Source organism: Entelurus aequoreus, linkage group LG10, assembly GCF_033978785.1.
Source record: "Entelurus aequoreus isolate RoL-2023_Sb linkage group LG10, RoL_Eaeq_v1.1, whole genome shotgun sequence".
In the NCBI taxonomy this organism is placed as follows: domain Eukaryota; kingdom Metazoa; phylum Chordata; class Actinopteri; order Syngnathiformes; family Syngnathidae; genus Entelurus; species Entelurus aequoreus.
The window spans coordinates 44,853,431-44,869,390 of record NC_084740.1 but is presented as its reverse complement, the minus strand read 5'-3'; the positions used below and the strand labels follow the sequence as shown (position 1 = coordinate 44,869,390).

Here is a 15,960-nt window from a genome sequence, read left to right as displayed (position 1 = left end):
GTAGTAGTAGTAATATAGTAATATTAGCAGTAGTAGTGGTAGTAGTAATATTAGCAGTAGTAGTAGTAGTAGTAGTAATATAGTAATATTAGCAGTAGTAGTAGTAGTAGTAATATAGTAATATTAGCAGTAGTAGTAGTAGTAGTAATATAGTAATATTAGCAGCAGTAGTAGTAGTAGTAGTATAGTAATATTAGCAGTAGTAGTAGTAGTAGTAGTAGTAGTAGTAGTATAGTAATATTAGCAGTAGTAGTAGTAATATAGTAATATTAGCAGTAGTAGTAGTAGTAGTAGTATAGTAATATTAGCAGTAGTAGTAGTAGTAATATAGTAATATTAGCAGTAGTAGTAGTAATATAGTAATATTACCAGTAGTAGTAGTAGTAGTAGTATAGTAATATTAGTAGTAGTAGTAGTAGTAGTAGTAGTAATATAGTAATATTAGCAGCAGTAGTAGTAGTAGTATAGTAATATTAGCAGTAGTAGTAGTAATATAGTAATATTACCAGTAGTAGTAGTAGTAGTAGTATAGTAATACTACCAGTAGTAGTAGTAATATAGTAATATTACCAGTAGTAGAAGTAGTAGTATTATAGTAATATTAGCAGTAGTAGTAGTAGTGGTATAGTAATATTACCAATAGTAGTAGTAGTAATATAGTAATATTAGCAGTAGTAGTAGTAGTGGTATAGTAATATTAGCAGTAGTAGTAGTAGTAGTAGTAATATAGTATTATTAGCAGTAGTAGTAGTAGTAGTATAGTAATATTAGTTGTAGTAGTAATATAGTAATATTAGCAGCAGTAGTAGTAGTAGTAGTAGTAGTATAGTAATATTAGTAGTAGTAGTAGTAGTAATATAGTAATATTAGCAGCAGTAGTAGTAGTAGTATAGTAATATTACCAGTAGTAGTAGTAGTATAGTAATATTAGTAGTAGTAGTAGTAGTAGTAATATTACCAGTAGTAGTAGTAGTAGTATAGTAATATTAGTAGTAGTAGTAGTAGTAATATTACCAGTAGTAGTAGTAGTATAGTAATATTAGCAGTAGTAGTATTAGTTGTAGTAGTAGTAGTAATATTTGTGTATTAGTTGATGTCATCATGTCCTCACACTATTTTATCTTATCTTTTCTTCAAGTCAACAAGGAAACCTTCAAACTCCCACATGTTTACTCCTTCTTCTTCTCCTTCTCCTTCTCCTCCTTCTTCTTCTCATTCTCCTCCTTCTCCTTCTTCTTTTCCTTCTCCTTCTTCTTCTCCTTCTCCTTCTCCTCGTCTCCTTGTCATTGTCTCCTTTTCATCTTCTCCTTCTCCTTTTCCTTCTCTTCCTTCTCCTTCTTCTCCTCCTCATCCTCCTCTTTATCCTCCTCCTCCTTCTGCTTTTCCTCCTTCTCCTCCTCCTCCTCCTTTTCCTTCTCCTTCTCCTCCTTCTTCTCCTTCTTCTCCTCCATCTCCTTCTTCTTCTTCTCGTCCTCCTCCTCCTCTTTCTCTTTCTTCTTCATCTCCTTCTTCCCCTTCTTCTTCTCCTTCTCCTCCTCCATCTCCTTCGCCTTCTCCTTTTCCTTCTCCTCCTCCTCCTTTTCCTTCTCCTTTTCCTTCTTTTTCTTTTCCTTTTCCTTCTCCTCCTCCTCCTCCTCTTTCTCATTTTCCTTCTCCTCCTCCTTCTCTTTCTCCTTCTCAATCTCCTTCTTCTTCTTCTTCTTCTTCTTCTTCCCCTTCTCCTTCTTCTCCTTCTCCTTCACCTTCTTCTCCTCCTTCTCCTTCTAATTCTCCTTATTCTCCTTCTGCTTCTCTTTCTTCTTCTTCTCCTTCTTCTTTTCCCCCCTTCTCCTTCTCCTTCTCCTCCTCCTCCTCCTCCTCCTCCTCCTCCTTATCTTTCTCTTTCTCCTTCTGCTTCTCCTTTTCCTTCTTTTCCTTTTCCTTCTTCTTCTTCTTTTTTCCCCTTCTCCTTCTCCTTCTCCTCCTTATCTTTCTCTTTCTCCTTCTGCTTCTCCTTTTCCTTCTTCTTTTTCTTCTCCTCCTTCTTCATTTTCTTCTCCTCCTTCTCCTCCTTTTTCTTTTCTTTCTCCTCCTTCTCCATTTCCTTGTCCTTCTTCTCCTCCTCCTTCTCATTTTTCTTCTCCTTCTCCTTTTCCTTCTCCTTCTACTTTTTCTTCTCCTCCTCCTCCTTTTCCTTCTCCTTCTTCTCCTTCTCTTTCTCCTTCTCATTCTCCTCTTCCTCCTTCATCTCCTTCTTCCCCTTCTCCTTTCCCTTCTCCTTCTCCTCCTCTTTTTCCTTCTCCTTTTCCTCTTACTTTTCCTTTTCCTCCTCCTCCTCCTTATCCTTCTCTTTCTCATTTTCCTTCTCCTCCTGTTCCTTCTCTTTCTCCTTCTTCTTCTTCCCCTTTTCCTCCTTCTTCTTCTCCTTCTGCTTCTCTTTCTTCTTCTTCTCCTTCTTTTTTTCCTCCTCCTCCCTTTCTTTCTCCTTTTCCTCCTACTTCTCCTTTTCCTTCTCCTCCTCCTTCTCCTTCTCCTTCTCCTCCTTATCTTTGTTCTCCTCCTCCTCCTCCTTCTTCTCCTTCTGCTTCTCTTTCTTCTTCTTCTCCTTCTTTTCTTTTTTTTCCTTCTCCTTCTCCTTCTCCTCCTCCTTATCTTTCTCTTTCTCCTTCTTCTCCTTTTCCTATTCCTTTTCGTTCTTCTTCTCCTTCTTCTTTTTCTTCTTCTCCTTCTTCTTCTCCTTTCCTTCTCCTTCTCCTATTCTCCTTCTCATTCTTCTCATTTTCCTTCTCTCCTTCTTCTTCTTGTTCTTCTTCTTCTTTTTCTTGTTCTTTTCCTTCTTCTCCTTCTTCTTCTCCTCTTCTCTTTCTCCTTCCTCTCCTTCTTCTTCTTCTTTTTCTTGTTCTTTTCCTTCTTCTCCTCCTTCTTCTTCTCCTTCTCCTTCTCTTTCTCCTTCTTCTCCTTCTTCTTCTACTCCTCCACCTCCTCTTTCTTTTTCTACTTCATCTCCTTCTTCCCCTTCTTCTTTTCGTCCTCATCTCCTTCTCTTTTTTCTTCTCCTTTTCCTTCTCCTTCTCCTCCTCCTCCTTTTCCTTCTCCTCCTCCTTATCCTTCTCTTTCTCCTTCTCTTTCCCAATCTCCTTCTTCTTCTCCTCCTCCTCCTTCCCCTTCTCCTCCTCCTTCATCTCCTTCTCCTTCTCTTTCTTCTTCTTCTTCATTTTTTCCCTTCTCCTCATCTTTCTCTTTGTCCTTCTTCTTCTCCTTCTCCTGTTTCTTCTCCTCCTCCTTCTTCTCCTTCTTCTCTTCCTCCTTCTTCTCCTCCTCCTTCTCCTCCTCCTTCTCCTCCTTTTCCTCTTCTCCTTCTTTTTCTCCTTTTCCTCATCTCTTTTTCCTTCTCCTTCTTCTCCTTTTCCTTCTCCTCTTCTCTTTCTCCTTCCTCTCCTTCTTCTTCTTCTTTTTCTATTTCTTTTTCTTCTTCTTCTTCTTCAGTACACATTGTGTATCTATTATATCAGTACTAATAATCGATGTTGTGTGTATGTGATTATATCAGTACAAACATTGTGTATTTATTATATCAGTACTTATAATATATGTTTTCTGTACTTTATTATATCAGTACTAATTATCTATATTGTGTGTACTTTATTATATCAGTACATATACTGTGTATTCATTACATCAGTACTAATAATATATGTTCTGTGTACTTTATATCAGTACTAATAATATATGTTCTGTGTACTTTATATCAGTACTAATAATATACAGTAAGTTGTGTGTACTTTATCAGTGTAAATAATGTAAGCTAAGTACTTAGTTGAAAGAATGTAAGTTGTGTATAATTTATGAATACTATTTGAAATATAGTAGGTTTTGTGTACTTTATGAGTATTATTTCATATAATATGTTTGTGTACTTTATGAATATAAATTGAAATAATCTAAGTGTTGTTACCTTTCTGAATATTATTTTTATATAATAAGTTATTTGTGTGCAGCGTTGACATTTATGAATATTGATATGAATATTGTGTCCACCACACAGGACGTCACAGCTACTTATGAATACTAATATTGTGTCCACCACACAGGACATCACAGCTACTTATGAATACTAATATTGTGTCCACCACACAGGACATCACAGCTACTTATGAATACTAATATTGTGTCCACCACACAGGACATCACAGCTACTTATGAATACTAATATTGTGTCCACCACACAGGACGTCACAGCTACTTATGAATACTAATATTGTGTCCACCACACAGGACATCACAGCTACTTATGAATACTAATATTGTGTCCACCACACAGGACATCACAGCTACTTATGAATACTAATATTGTGTCCACCACACAGGACATCACAGCTACTTATGAATACTAATATTGTGTCCACCACACAGGACATCACCGCTACTTATGAATACTAATATTGTGTCCACCACACAGGACGTCACAGCTACTTATGAATACTAATATTGTGTCCACCACACAGGACATCACAGCTACTTATGGATACTAATATTGTGTCCACCACACAGGACATCACAGCTACTTATGAATACTAATATTGTGTCCACCACACAGGACATCACCGCTACTTATGAATACTAATATTGTGTCCACCACACAGGACGTCACAGCTACTTATGAATACTAATATTGTGTCCACCACACAGGACGTCACAGCTACTTATGAATACTAATATTGTGTCCACCACACAGGACGTCACAGCTACTTATGAATACTAATATTGTGTCCACCACACAGGACGTCACAGCTACTTATGAATACTAATATTGTGTCCACCACACAGGACGTCAGAGCTACTTATGAACACTAATATTGTGTCCACCACACAGGACATCACAGGTACTTATGAATACTAATATTGTGTCCACCACACAGGATGTCACAGCTACTTATGAACACTAATATTGTGTCCACCACACAGGACGTCACAGCTACTTATGAATACTAATATTGTGTCCACCACACAGGACATCACAGCTACTTATGAATACTAATATTGTGTCCACCACACAGGACATCACAGCTACTTATGAATACTAATATTGTGTCCACCACACAGGACATCACAGCTACTTATGAATACTAATATTGTGTCCACCACACAGGACATCACAGCTACTTATGAATACTAATATTGTGTCCACCACACAGGACATCACCGCTACTTATGAATACTAATATTGTGTCCACCACACAGGACATCACAGCTACTTATGAATACTAATATTGTGTCCACCACACAGGACATCACAGCTACTTATGAATACTAATATCGTGTCCACCACACAGGACATCACCGCTACTTATGAATACTAATATTGTGTCCACCACACAGGACATCACCGCTACTTATGAATACTAATATTGTGTCCACCACACAGGACGTCACAGCTACTTATGAATACTAATATTGTGTCCACCACACAGGACATCACCGCTACTTATGAATACTAATATCGTGTCCACCACACAGGACGTCACAGCTACTTATGAATACTAATATTGTGTCCACCACACAGGACGTCACAGCTACTTATGAATACTAATATTGTGTCCACCACACAGGACGTTACAGCTACTTATGAATACTAATATTGTGTCCACCACACAGGACGTCACAGCTACTTATGAATACTAATATTGTGTCCACCACACAGGACGTCACAGCTACTTATGAATACTAATATTGTGTCCACCACACAGGACATCACAGCTACTTATGAATACTAATATTGTGTCCACCACACAGGACATCACAGCTACTTATGAATATTAATATTGTGTCCACCACACAGGACGTCACAGCTACTTATGAATACTAATATTGTGTCCACCACACAGGATGTCACAGCTACTTATGAACACTAATATTGTGTCCACCACACAGGACGTCACAGCTACTTATGAACACTAATATTGTGTCCACCACACAGGACATCACAGCTACTTATGAATACTAATATTGTGTCCACCACACAGGACGTCACAGCTACTTATGAATACTAATATTGTGTCCACCACACAGGACGTCACAGCTACTTATGAATACTAATATTGTGTCCACCACACAGGACGTCACAGCTACTTATGAATATTAATATTGTGTCCACCACACAGGACATCACAGCTACTTATGAATACTAATATTGTGTCCACCACACAGGACGTCACAGCTACTTATGAATACTAATATTGTGTCCACCACACAGGACATCACAGCTACTTATGAATACTAATATTGTGTCCACCACACAGGACATCACCGCTACTTATGAATACTAATATTATGTCCACCACACAGGACATCACAGCTACTTATGAATACTAATATTGTGTCCACCACACAGGACATCACAGCTACTTATGAATACTAATATTGTGTCCACCACACAGGACATCACAGCTACTTATGAATACTAATATTGTGTCCACCACACAGGACGTCACAGCTACTTATGAATACTAACATTGTGTCCACCACACAGGACGTCACAGCTACTTATGAATATTAATATTGTGTCCACCACACTGGACATCACAGCTACTTATGAATACTAACATTGTGTCCACCACACAGGACGTCACAGCTACTTATGAATACTAATATTGTGTCCACCACACAGGACGTCACAGCAACTTATGAATACTAATATTGTGTCCACCACACAGGACGTCACAGCTACTTATGAATACTAATATTGTGTCCACCACACAGGACATCACAGCTACTTATGAATACTAATATTGTGTCCACCACACAGGACATCACAGCTACTTATGAATACTAATATTGTGTCCACCACACAGGACATCACAGCTACTTATGTGCAGGACGTAACGACTGCATCGTGGACAAACTCCGCAGGAAGAATTGTCCTGCGTGTCGTCTGAGAAAGTGTTACCAGGCAGGAATGATGCTGGGAGGTAACTTCTCTTCAACACAAACATGTGATCAATACCTTCATATATTATTACTACACAATGTAAACACAAACATATGATCAATATCTTCATATATTATTCATACACAATGTAAACACAAACATATGATCAATATCTTCATATATTTTTCACACACAATGTAAACACAAACATATGATCAATATCTTCATATATTATTACTACACAATGTAAAAACAAACATATGATCAATATCTTCATATATTATTCCTACACAATGTAAACACAAACATATGATCAATATCTTCATATATTATTCCTACACAATGTAAACACAAACATATGATCAATATCTTCATATATTATTCCTACACAATGTAAACACAAACATATGATCAATATCTTCATATATTATTACTACACAATGTAAACACAAACATATGATCAATATCTTCATATATTATTACTACACAATGTAAACACAAACATATGATCAATATCTTCATATATTATTCCTACACAATGTAAACACAAACATATGATCAATATCTTCATATATTATTACTACACAATGTCAACACAAACATGTGATCAATATCTTCATATATTATTACTACACAATGTAAACACAAACATGTGATCAATATCTTCATATATTATTCCTACACAATGTAAACACAAACATATGATCAATATCTTCATATATTATTACTACACAATGTAAACACAAACATATGATCAATATCTTCATATATTATTCATACACAATGTAAACACAAACATATGATCAATATCTTCATATATTATTACTACACAATGTCAACACAAACATGTGATCAATATCTTCATATATTATTACTACACAATGTAAACACAAACATGTGATCAATATCTTCATATATTATTCCTACACAATGTAAACACAAACATATGATCAATATCTTCATATATTATTACTACACAATGTAAACACAAACATATGATCAATATCTTCGTATATTATTACTACACAATGTAAACACAAACATGTGATCAATATCTTCATATATTATTACTACACAATGTAAACACAAACATATGATCAATATCTTCATATATTATTACTACACAATGTCAACACAAACATGTGATCAATATCTTCATATATTATTCCTACACAATGTAAACACAAACATATGATCAATATCTTCATATATTATTACTACACAATGTAAACACAAACATATGATCAATATCTTCATATATTATTCCTACACAATGTAAACACAAACATATGATCAATATATTCATATATTATTCATACACAATGTAAACACAAACATATGATCAATATCTTCATATATTATTCCTACACAATGTAAACACAAACATATGATCAACATCTTCATATATTATTACTACACAAACATGTGATCAATATCTTCATATATTATTACTACACAATGTAAACACAAACATATGATCAATATCTTCATATATTATTACTACACAATGTAAACAAAAACATATGATCAATATCTTCATATATTATTACTACAAAATGTAAACACAAACATATGATCAATATCTTCATATATTATTACTACACAATGTAAACACAAACATATGATCAATATCTTCATATATTATTACTACACAATGTAAACACAAACATATGATCAATATCTTCATATATTATTCCTACACAATGTAAACACAAACATATGATCAATATCTTCATATATTATTACTACACAATGTAAACACAAACATATGATCAATATCTTCATATATTATTACTACACAATGTAAACACAAACATGTGATCAATATCTTCATATATTATTACTACACAATGTAAACACAAACATATGATCAATATCTTCATATATTATTACTACACAATGTAAACACAAACATATGATCAATATCTTCATATATTATTACTACACAATGTCAACACAAACATGTGATCAATATCTTCATATATTATTCCTACACAATGTAAACACAAACATATGATCAATATCTTCATATATTATTACTACACAATGTAAACACAAACATATGATCAATATCTTCATATATTATTCATACACAATGTAAACACAAACATATGATCAATATCTTCATATATTATTACTACACAATGTCAACACAAACATGTGATCAATATCTTCATATATTATTACTACACAATGTAAACACAAACATGTGATCAATATCTTCATATATTATTCCTACACAATGTAAACACAAACATATGATCAATATCTTCATATATTATTACTACACAATGTAAACACAAACATATGATCAATATCTTCATATATTATTACTACACAATGTAAACACAAACATATGATCAATATCTTCATATATTATTACTACACAATGTAAACACAAACATATGATCAATATCTTCATATATTATTACTACACAATGTAAACACAAACATATGATCAATATCTTCATATATTATTCATACACAATGTAAACACAAACATATGATCAATATCTTCATATATTATTACTACACAATGTAAACACAAACATATGATCAATATCTTCATATATTATTCCTACACAATGTAAACACAAACATATGATCAATATCTTCATATATTATTCATACACAATGTAAACACAAACATGTGATCAATATCTTCATATATTATTACTACACAATGTAAACACAAACATATGATCAATATCTTCATATATTATTACTACACAATGTAAACACAAACATATGATCAATACCTTCATATATTATTACTACACAATGTAAACGCAAACATATGATCAATATCTTCATATATTATTACTACACAATGTAAACACAAACATATGATCAATATCTTCATATAATATTACTACACAATGTAAACATATGATCAATATCTTCATATATTATTCCTACACAATGTAAACACAAACATATGATCAATATATTCATATATTATTCATACACAATGTAAACACAAACATATGATCAATATCTTCATATATTATTCCTACACAATGTAAACACAAACATATGATCAACATCTTCATATATTATTACTACACAATGTAAACACAAACATGTGATCAATATCTTCATATATTATTACTACACAATGTAAACACAAACATGTGATCAATATCTTCATATATTATTACTACACAATGTAAACACAAACATATGATCAATATTTTCATATATTATTACTACACAATGTAAACACAAACATATGATCAATATCTTCATATATTATTACTACACAATGTAAACACAAACATGTGATCAATATCTTCATATATTATTACTACACAATGTAAACACAAACATATGATCAATATCTTCATATATTATTACTACACAATGTAAACACAAACATATGATCAATATCTTCATATATTATTCCTACACAATGTAAACACAAACATATGATCAATATCTTCATATATTATTACTACACAATGTAAACACAAACATGTGATCAATATCTTCATATATTATTACTACACAATGTAAACACAAACATATGATCAATATCTTCATACATTATTACTACACAATGTAAACACAAACATGTGATCAATATCTTCATATATTATTACTACACAATGTAAACACAAACATATAATCAATATCTTCATATATTATTACTACACAATGTAAACACAAACATATGATCAATATCTTCATATATTATTACTACACAATGTCAACACAAACATGTGATCAATATCTTCATATATTATTCCTACACAATGTAAACACAAACATATGATCAATATCTTCATATATTATTACTACACAATGTAAACACAAACATATGATCAATATCTTCATATATTATTCATACACAATGTAAACACAAACATATGATCAATATCTTCATATATTATTACTACACAATGTCAACACAAACATGTGATCAATATCTTCATATATTATTCCTACACAATGTAAACACAAACATATGATCAATATCTTCATATATTATTCATACACAATGTAAACACAAACATGTGATCAATATCTTCATATATTATTACTACACAATGTAAACACAAACATATGATCAATATCTTCATATATTATTACTACACAATGTAAACACAAACATATGATCAATATGTTCATATATTATTACTACACAATGTAAACACAAACATATGATCAATATCTTCATATATTATTCATACACAATGTAAACACAAACATATGATCAATATCTTCATATATTATTACTACACAATGTAAACACAAACATATGATCAATATCTTCATATATTGTTCATACACAATGTAAACACAAACATATGATCAATATCTTCATATATTATTACTACACAATGTAAACACAAACATGTGATCAATATCTTCATATATTATTACTACACAATGTAAACACAAACATATGATCAATATCTTCATACATTATTACTACACAATGTAAACACAAACATATGATCAATATCTTCATATATTATTCCTACACAATGTAAACACAAACATATGATCAATATCTTCATATATTATTCATACACAATGTAAACACAAACATATGATCAATATCTTCATATATTATTACTACACAATGTAAACACAAACATATGATCAATATCTTCATATATTATTCCTACACAATGTAAACACAAACATATGATCAATATCTTCATATATTATTCATACACAATGTAAACACAAACATGTGATCAATATCTTCATATATTATTACTACACAATGTAAACACAAACATATGATCAATATCTTCATATATTATTACTACACAATGTAAGCACGCGGCCCATGTGAAGACTTGCAGGCAGGGGCACCCCTAGGGATTTTGGGCCCCATGAAAATAATCTTTACAGGGCCCCCAACACAGCGGCAACATTTTTTGATGCTATTTTACATACAATGATGCATTTTAATGGTATTTTTGACTATCATTACCATATTTTTGAAAGAAGAACAGCAATTTTCATCATCATTAGGGGCCTCTCTGGACCCCTCTCCATCATGGGCCCCTAGAATCCGTCTCCTTTACCCCCCCTTTTCAGTGCCCCTGCTTGCAGGACATAACACAGTCAAAACAAAATGAACCTGCATTCTTTCTCGTGGCCAGCAGGGGACAAGAGTGATGACATCATTGATCAGACAAGAGTGATGACATCATTGATCAGATATAATAATAATAATAATAACAGTAGTCGGCCATTTTGTTTTCTTACTTCTTTGTTCTCCCCACACAATAATGAACAATATTTATGTTCATATTTCACAATAATGTAACAGATGAACATTATGTTCATATTTCACAATAATGTAACAGATGAACATTGTTTATGTTCATATTTCACAATAATGTAACAGATGAACATTATTTATCTTCATATTTCACAATAATGTAACAGATGAACATTATTTATCTTCATATTTCACAATAATGTAACAGGTGAACATTATTTATCTTTATATTTCACAATCATGTAACAGATGAACATTATTTATGTTCATATTGCACAATGTAACAGATGAACAATATTTATGTTCATATTGCACAATAATGTAACAGATGAACATTATATTCATATTGCACAATAATGTAACAGATGAACATTATATTCATATTTCACAATAATATAACAGATGAACAATATTTATCTTCATATTTCATAATAATGTAACAGATGAACATTACGTTCATATTTCACAATAATGTAACAGATGAACATTATTTATGTTCATATTTCACAATAATGTAACAGATGAACATTATGTTCATATTTCACAATAATGTAACAGATGAACAATATTTATCTTCATATTTCATAATAATGTAACAGATGAACATTATGTTCATATTTCACAATAATGTAACAGATGAACATTATATTCATATTGCACAATAATGTAACAGATGAACAATATTTATGTTCATATTTCACAATAATGTAACAGATGAACATTATGTTCATATTCACAATAATGTAACAGATGAACACTATGTTCATATTTCACAATAATGTAACAGATGAACATTATTTATGTTCATATTTCACAATAATGTAACAGATGAACATTATTTATCTTCATATTTCACAATCATGTAACAGATGAACATTGTTTATGTTCATATTTCACAATAATGTAACAGATGAACCTTATTTATCTTCATATTTCACAATAATGTAACAGATGAACATTATTTATGTTCATATTTCACAATCATGTAACAGATGAACATTTTTTATGTTCATATTGCACAATGTAACAGATGAACAATATTTATGTTCATATTGCACAATAATGTAACAGATGAACATTATATTCATATTGCACAATAATGTAACAGATGAACATTATATTCATATTGCACAATAATGTAACAGATGAACAATATTTATGTTCATATTTCACAATAATGTAACAGATGAACATTATGTTCATATTTCACAATAATGTAACAGATGAACAATATTTATCTTCATATTTCATAATAATGTAACAGATGAACATTATGTTCATATTTCACAATAATGTAACAGATGAACATTATTTATGTTCATATTTCACAATAATGTAACGGATGAACATTATGTTCATATTTCACAATAATGTAACAGATGAACAATATTTATCTTCATATTTCATAATAATGTAACAGATGAACAATATTTATGTTCATATTTCACAATAATGTAACAGATGAACATTATGTTCATATTTCACAATAATGTAACAGATGAACACTATGTTCATATTTCACAATAATGTAACAGATGAACATTATTTATGTTCATATTTTACAATAATGTAACAGATGAACAATATTTATGTTCATATTTCACAATAATGTAACAGATGAACATTATCTTCATATTTCACAATAATGTAACAGATGAACAATATTTATGTTCATATTTCACAATAATGTAACAGATGAACATTATGTTCATATTTCACAATAATGTAACAGATGAACACTATGTTCATATTTCACAATAATGTAACAGATGAACATTATGTTCATATTTCACAATAATGTAACAGATGAACATTATTTATGTTCATATTTCACAATAATGTAACAGATGAACATTATGTTCATATTTCACCATAATGTAACAGATGAACAATATTTATCTTCATATTTCATAATAATGTAACAGATGAACAATATTTATGTTCATATTTCACAATAATGTAACAGATGAACATTATGTTCATATTTCACAATAATGTAACAGATGAACACTATGTTCATATTTCACAATAATGTAACAGATGAACATTATTTATGTTCATATTTCACAATAATGTAACAGATGAACAATATTTATCTTCATATTTCACAATAATGTAACAGATGAACATTATCTTCATATTTCACAATAATGTAACAGATGAACATTATTTATGTTCATATTTCACAATAATGTAACAGATGAACAATATTTATGTTCATATTTCACAATAATGTAACAGATGAACATTATGTTCATATTTCACAATAATGTAACAGATGAACACTATGTTCATATTTCACAATAATGTAACAGATGAACATTATTTATGTTCATATTTCACAATAATGTAACAGATGAACATTATTTATCTTCATATTTCACAATAATGTAACAGATGAACAATATTTATCTTCATATTTCACAATAATGTAACAGATGAACATTATTTATCTTCATATTTCACAATAATGTAACAGATGAACATTATTTATCTTCATATTTCACAACAATGTAACAGATGAACATTATGTTCATATTTCACAATAATGTAACAGATGAACATTATTTATGGTAATATTTGAGAATAATGTAACAGATGAACATGATAATAATAATGAATATTCATGCTTGACTGATGAAAAAGCATCAGCATGCACACTTAACTGCAGAGGGTGAGTGGCGTGTGATATCTGCGTGTTCCCAGGCAGGAAGCTGAAGCGCTTCGGGGCCTTCAAGGCCTTGGGTCTGAGTCCGTCCCTGGTGTTCCAGTCCCACCTGGGCGACGCCCCCGGCCTGCCGTGCGTGCACGACGTGCAGTACTCGCACCAGATGGTGAGCATCCTGGAGAACATCGAGCCAGAGGTGGTCTACTCGGGCTATGACAGCCTGCAGGTTGAAGGTCCTCACCTGCTGCTCAACAGCCTCAACCGCCTGTGTGAGAAGCAGCTGCTGTGGATCGTCAAGTGGTCCAAGTCCCTGCCAGGTAAATATGCTGTGGATCGTCAAGTGCTCCAAGTCTCTGCCAGGTAAATATGCTGTGGATCGTCAAGTGGTCCAAGTCTCTGCCAGGTAAATATGCTGTGGATCGTCAAGTGGTCCAAGTCTCTGCCAGCTAAATATGCTGTGGATGGTCAAGTGGTCCAAGTCTCTGCCAGGTAAATATGCTGTGGATCGTCAAGTGGTCCAAGTCTCTGCCTGCTAAATATGCTGTGGATCGTCAAGTGGTCCAAGTCTCTGCCAGGTAAATATGCTGTGGATCGTCAAGTGGTCCAAGTCTCTGCCAGGTAAATATGCTGTGGATCGTCAAGTGGTCCAAGTCTCTGCCAGGTAAATATGCTGTGGATCGTCAAGTGGTCCAAGTCTCTGCCAGGTAAATATGCTGTGGATCGTCAAGTGGTCCAAGTCTCTGCCAGGTAAATATGCTGTGGATCGTCAAGTGGTCCAAGTCTCTGCAAGCTAAATATGCTGTGGATCGTCAAGTGGTCCAAGTCTCTGCCAGGTAAATATGCTGTGGATCGTCAAGTGGTCCAAGTCTCTGCCAGGTAAATATGCTGTGGATCGTCAAGTGGTCCAAGTGTCTTCCAGGTAAATATGCTGTGGATCGTCAAGTGGTCCAAGTGTCTGCCAGGTAAATATGCTGTGGATTGTCAAGTGGTCCAAGTGTCTGCCAGGTAAATATGCTGTGGATCGTCAAGTGGTCCAAATCTCTGCCAGCTAAATATGCTGTGGATGGTCAAGTGGTCCAAGTGTCTGCCAGGTAAATATGCGGTGGATCGTCAAGTGGTCCAAGTCTCTGCCAGGTAAATATG

The 15,960-nt window shown here is 32.6% G+C and overlaps 1 protein-coding gene across 1 annotated transcript in view; it reads left to right on the top strand.

Annotated features, from left to right (window-relative positions):
• The window catches only part of pgr (progesterone receptor), a 56,376-nt gene that overhangs the window by 14,493 nt on the left and 25,923 nt on the right, over positions 1-15,960 (top strand). The window contains exons 3-4 of the mRNA XM_062060969.1: positions 6,831-6,947; positions 14,856-15,134. Of these exons, the coding sequence (XP_061916953.1) occupies positions 6,831-6,947; positions 14,856-15,134 (396 nt within the window). The remainder of the gene's footprint in view (positions 1-6,830; positions 6,948-14,855; positions 15,135-15,960) is intronic.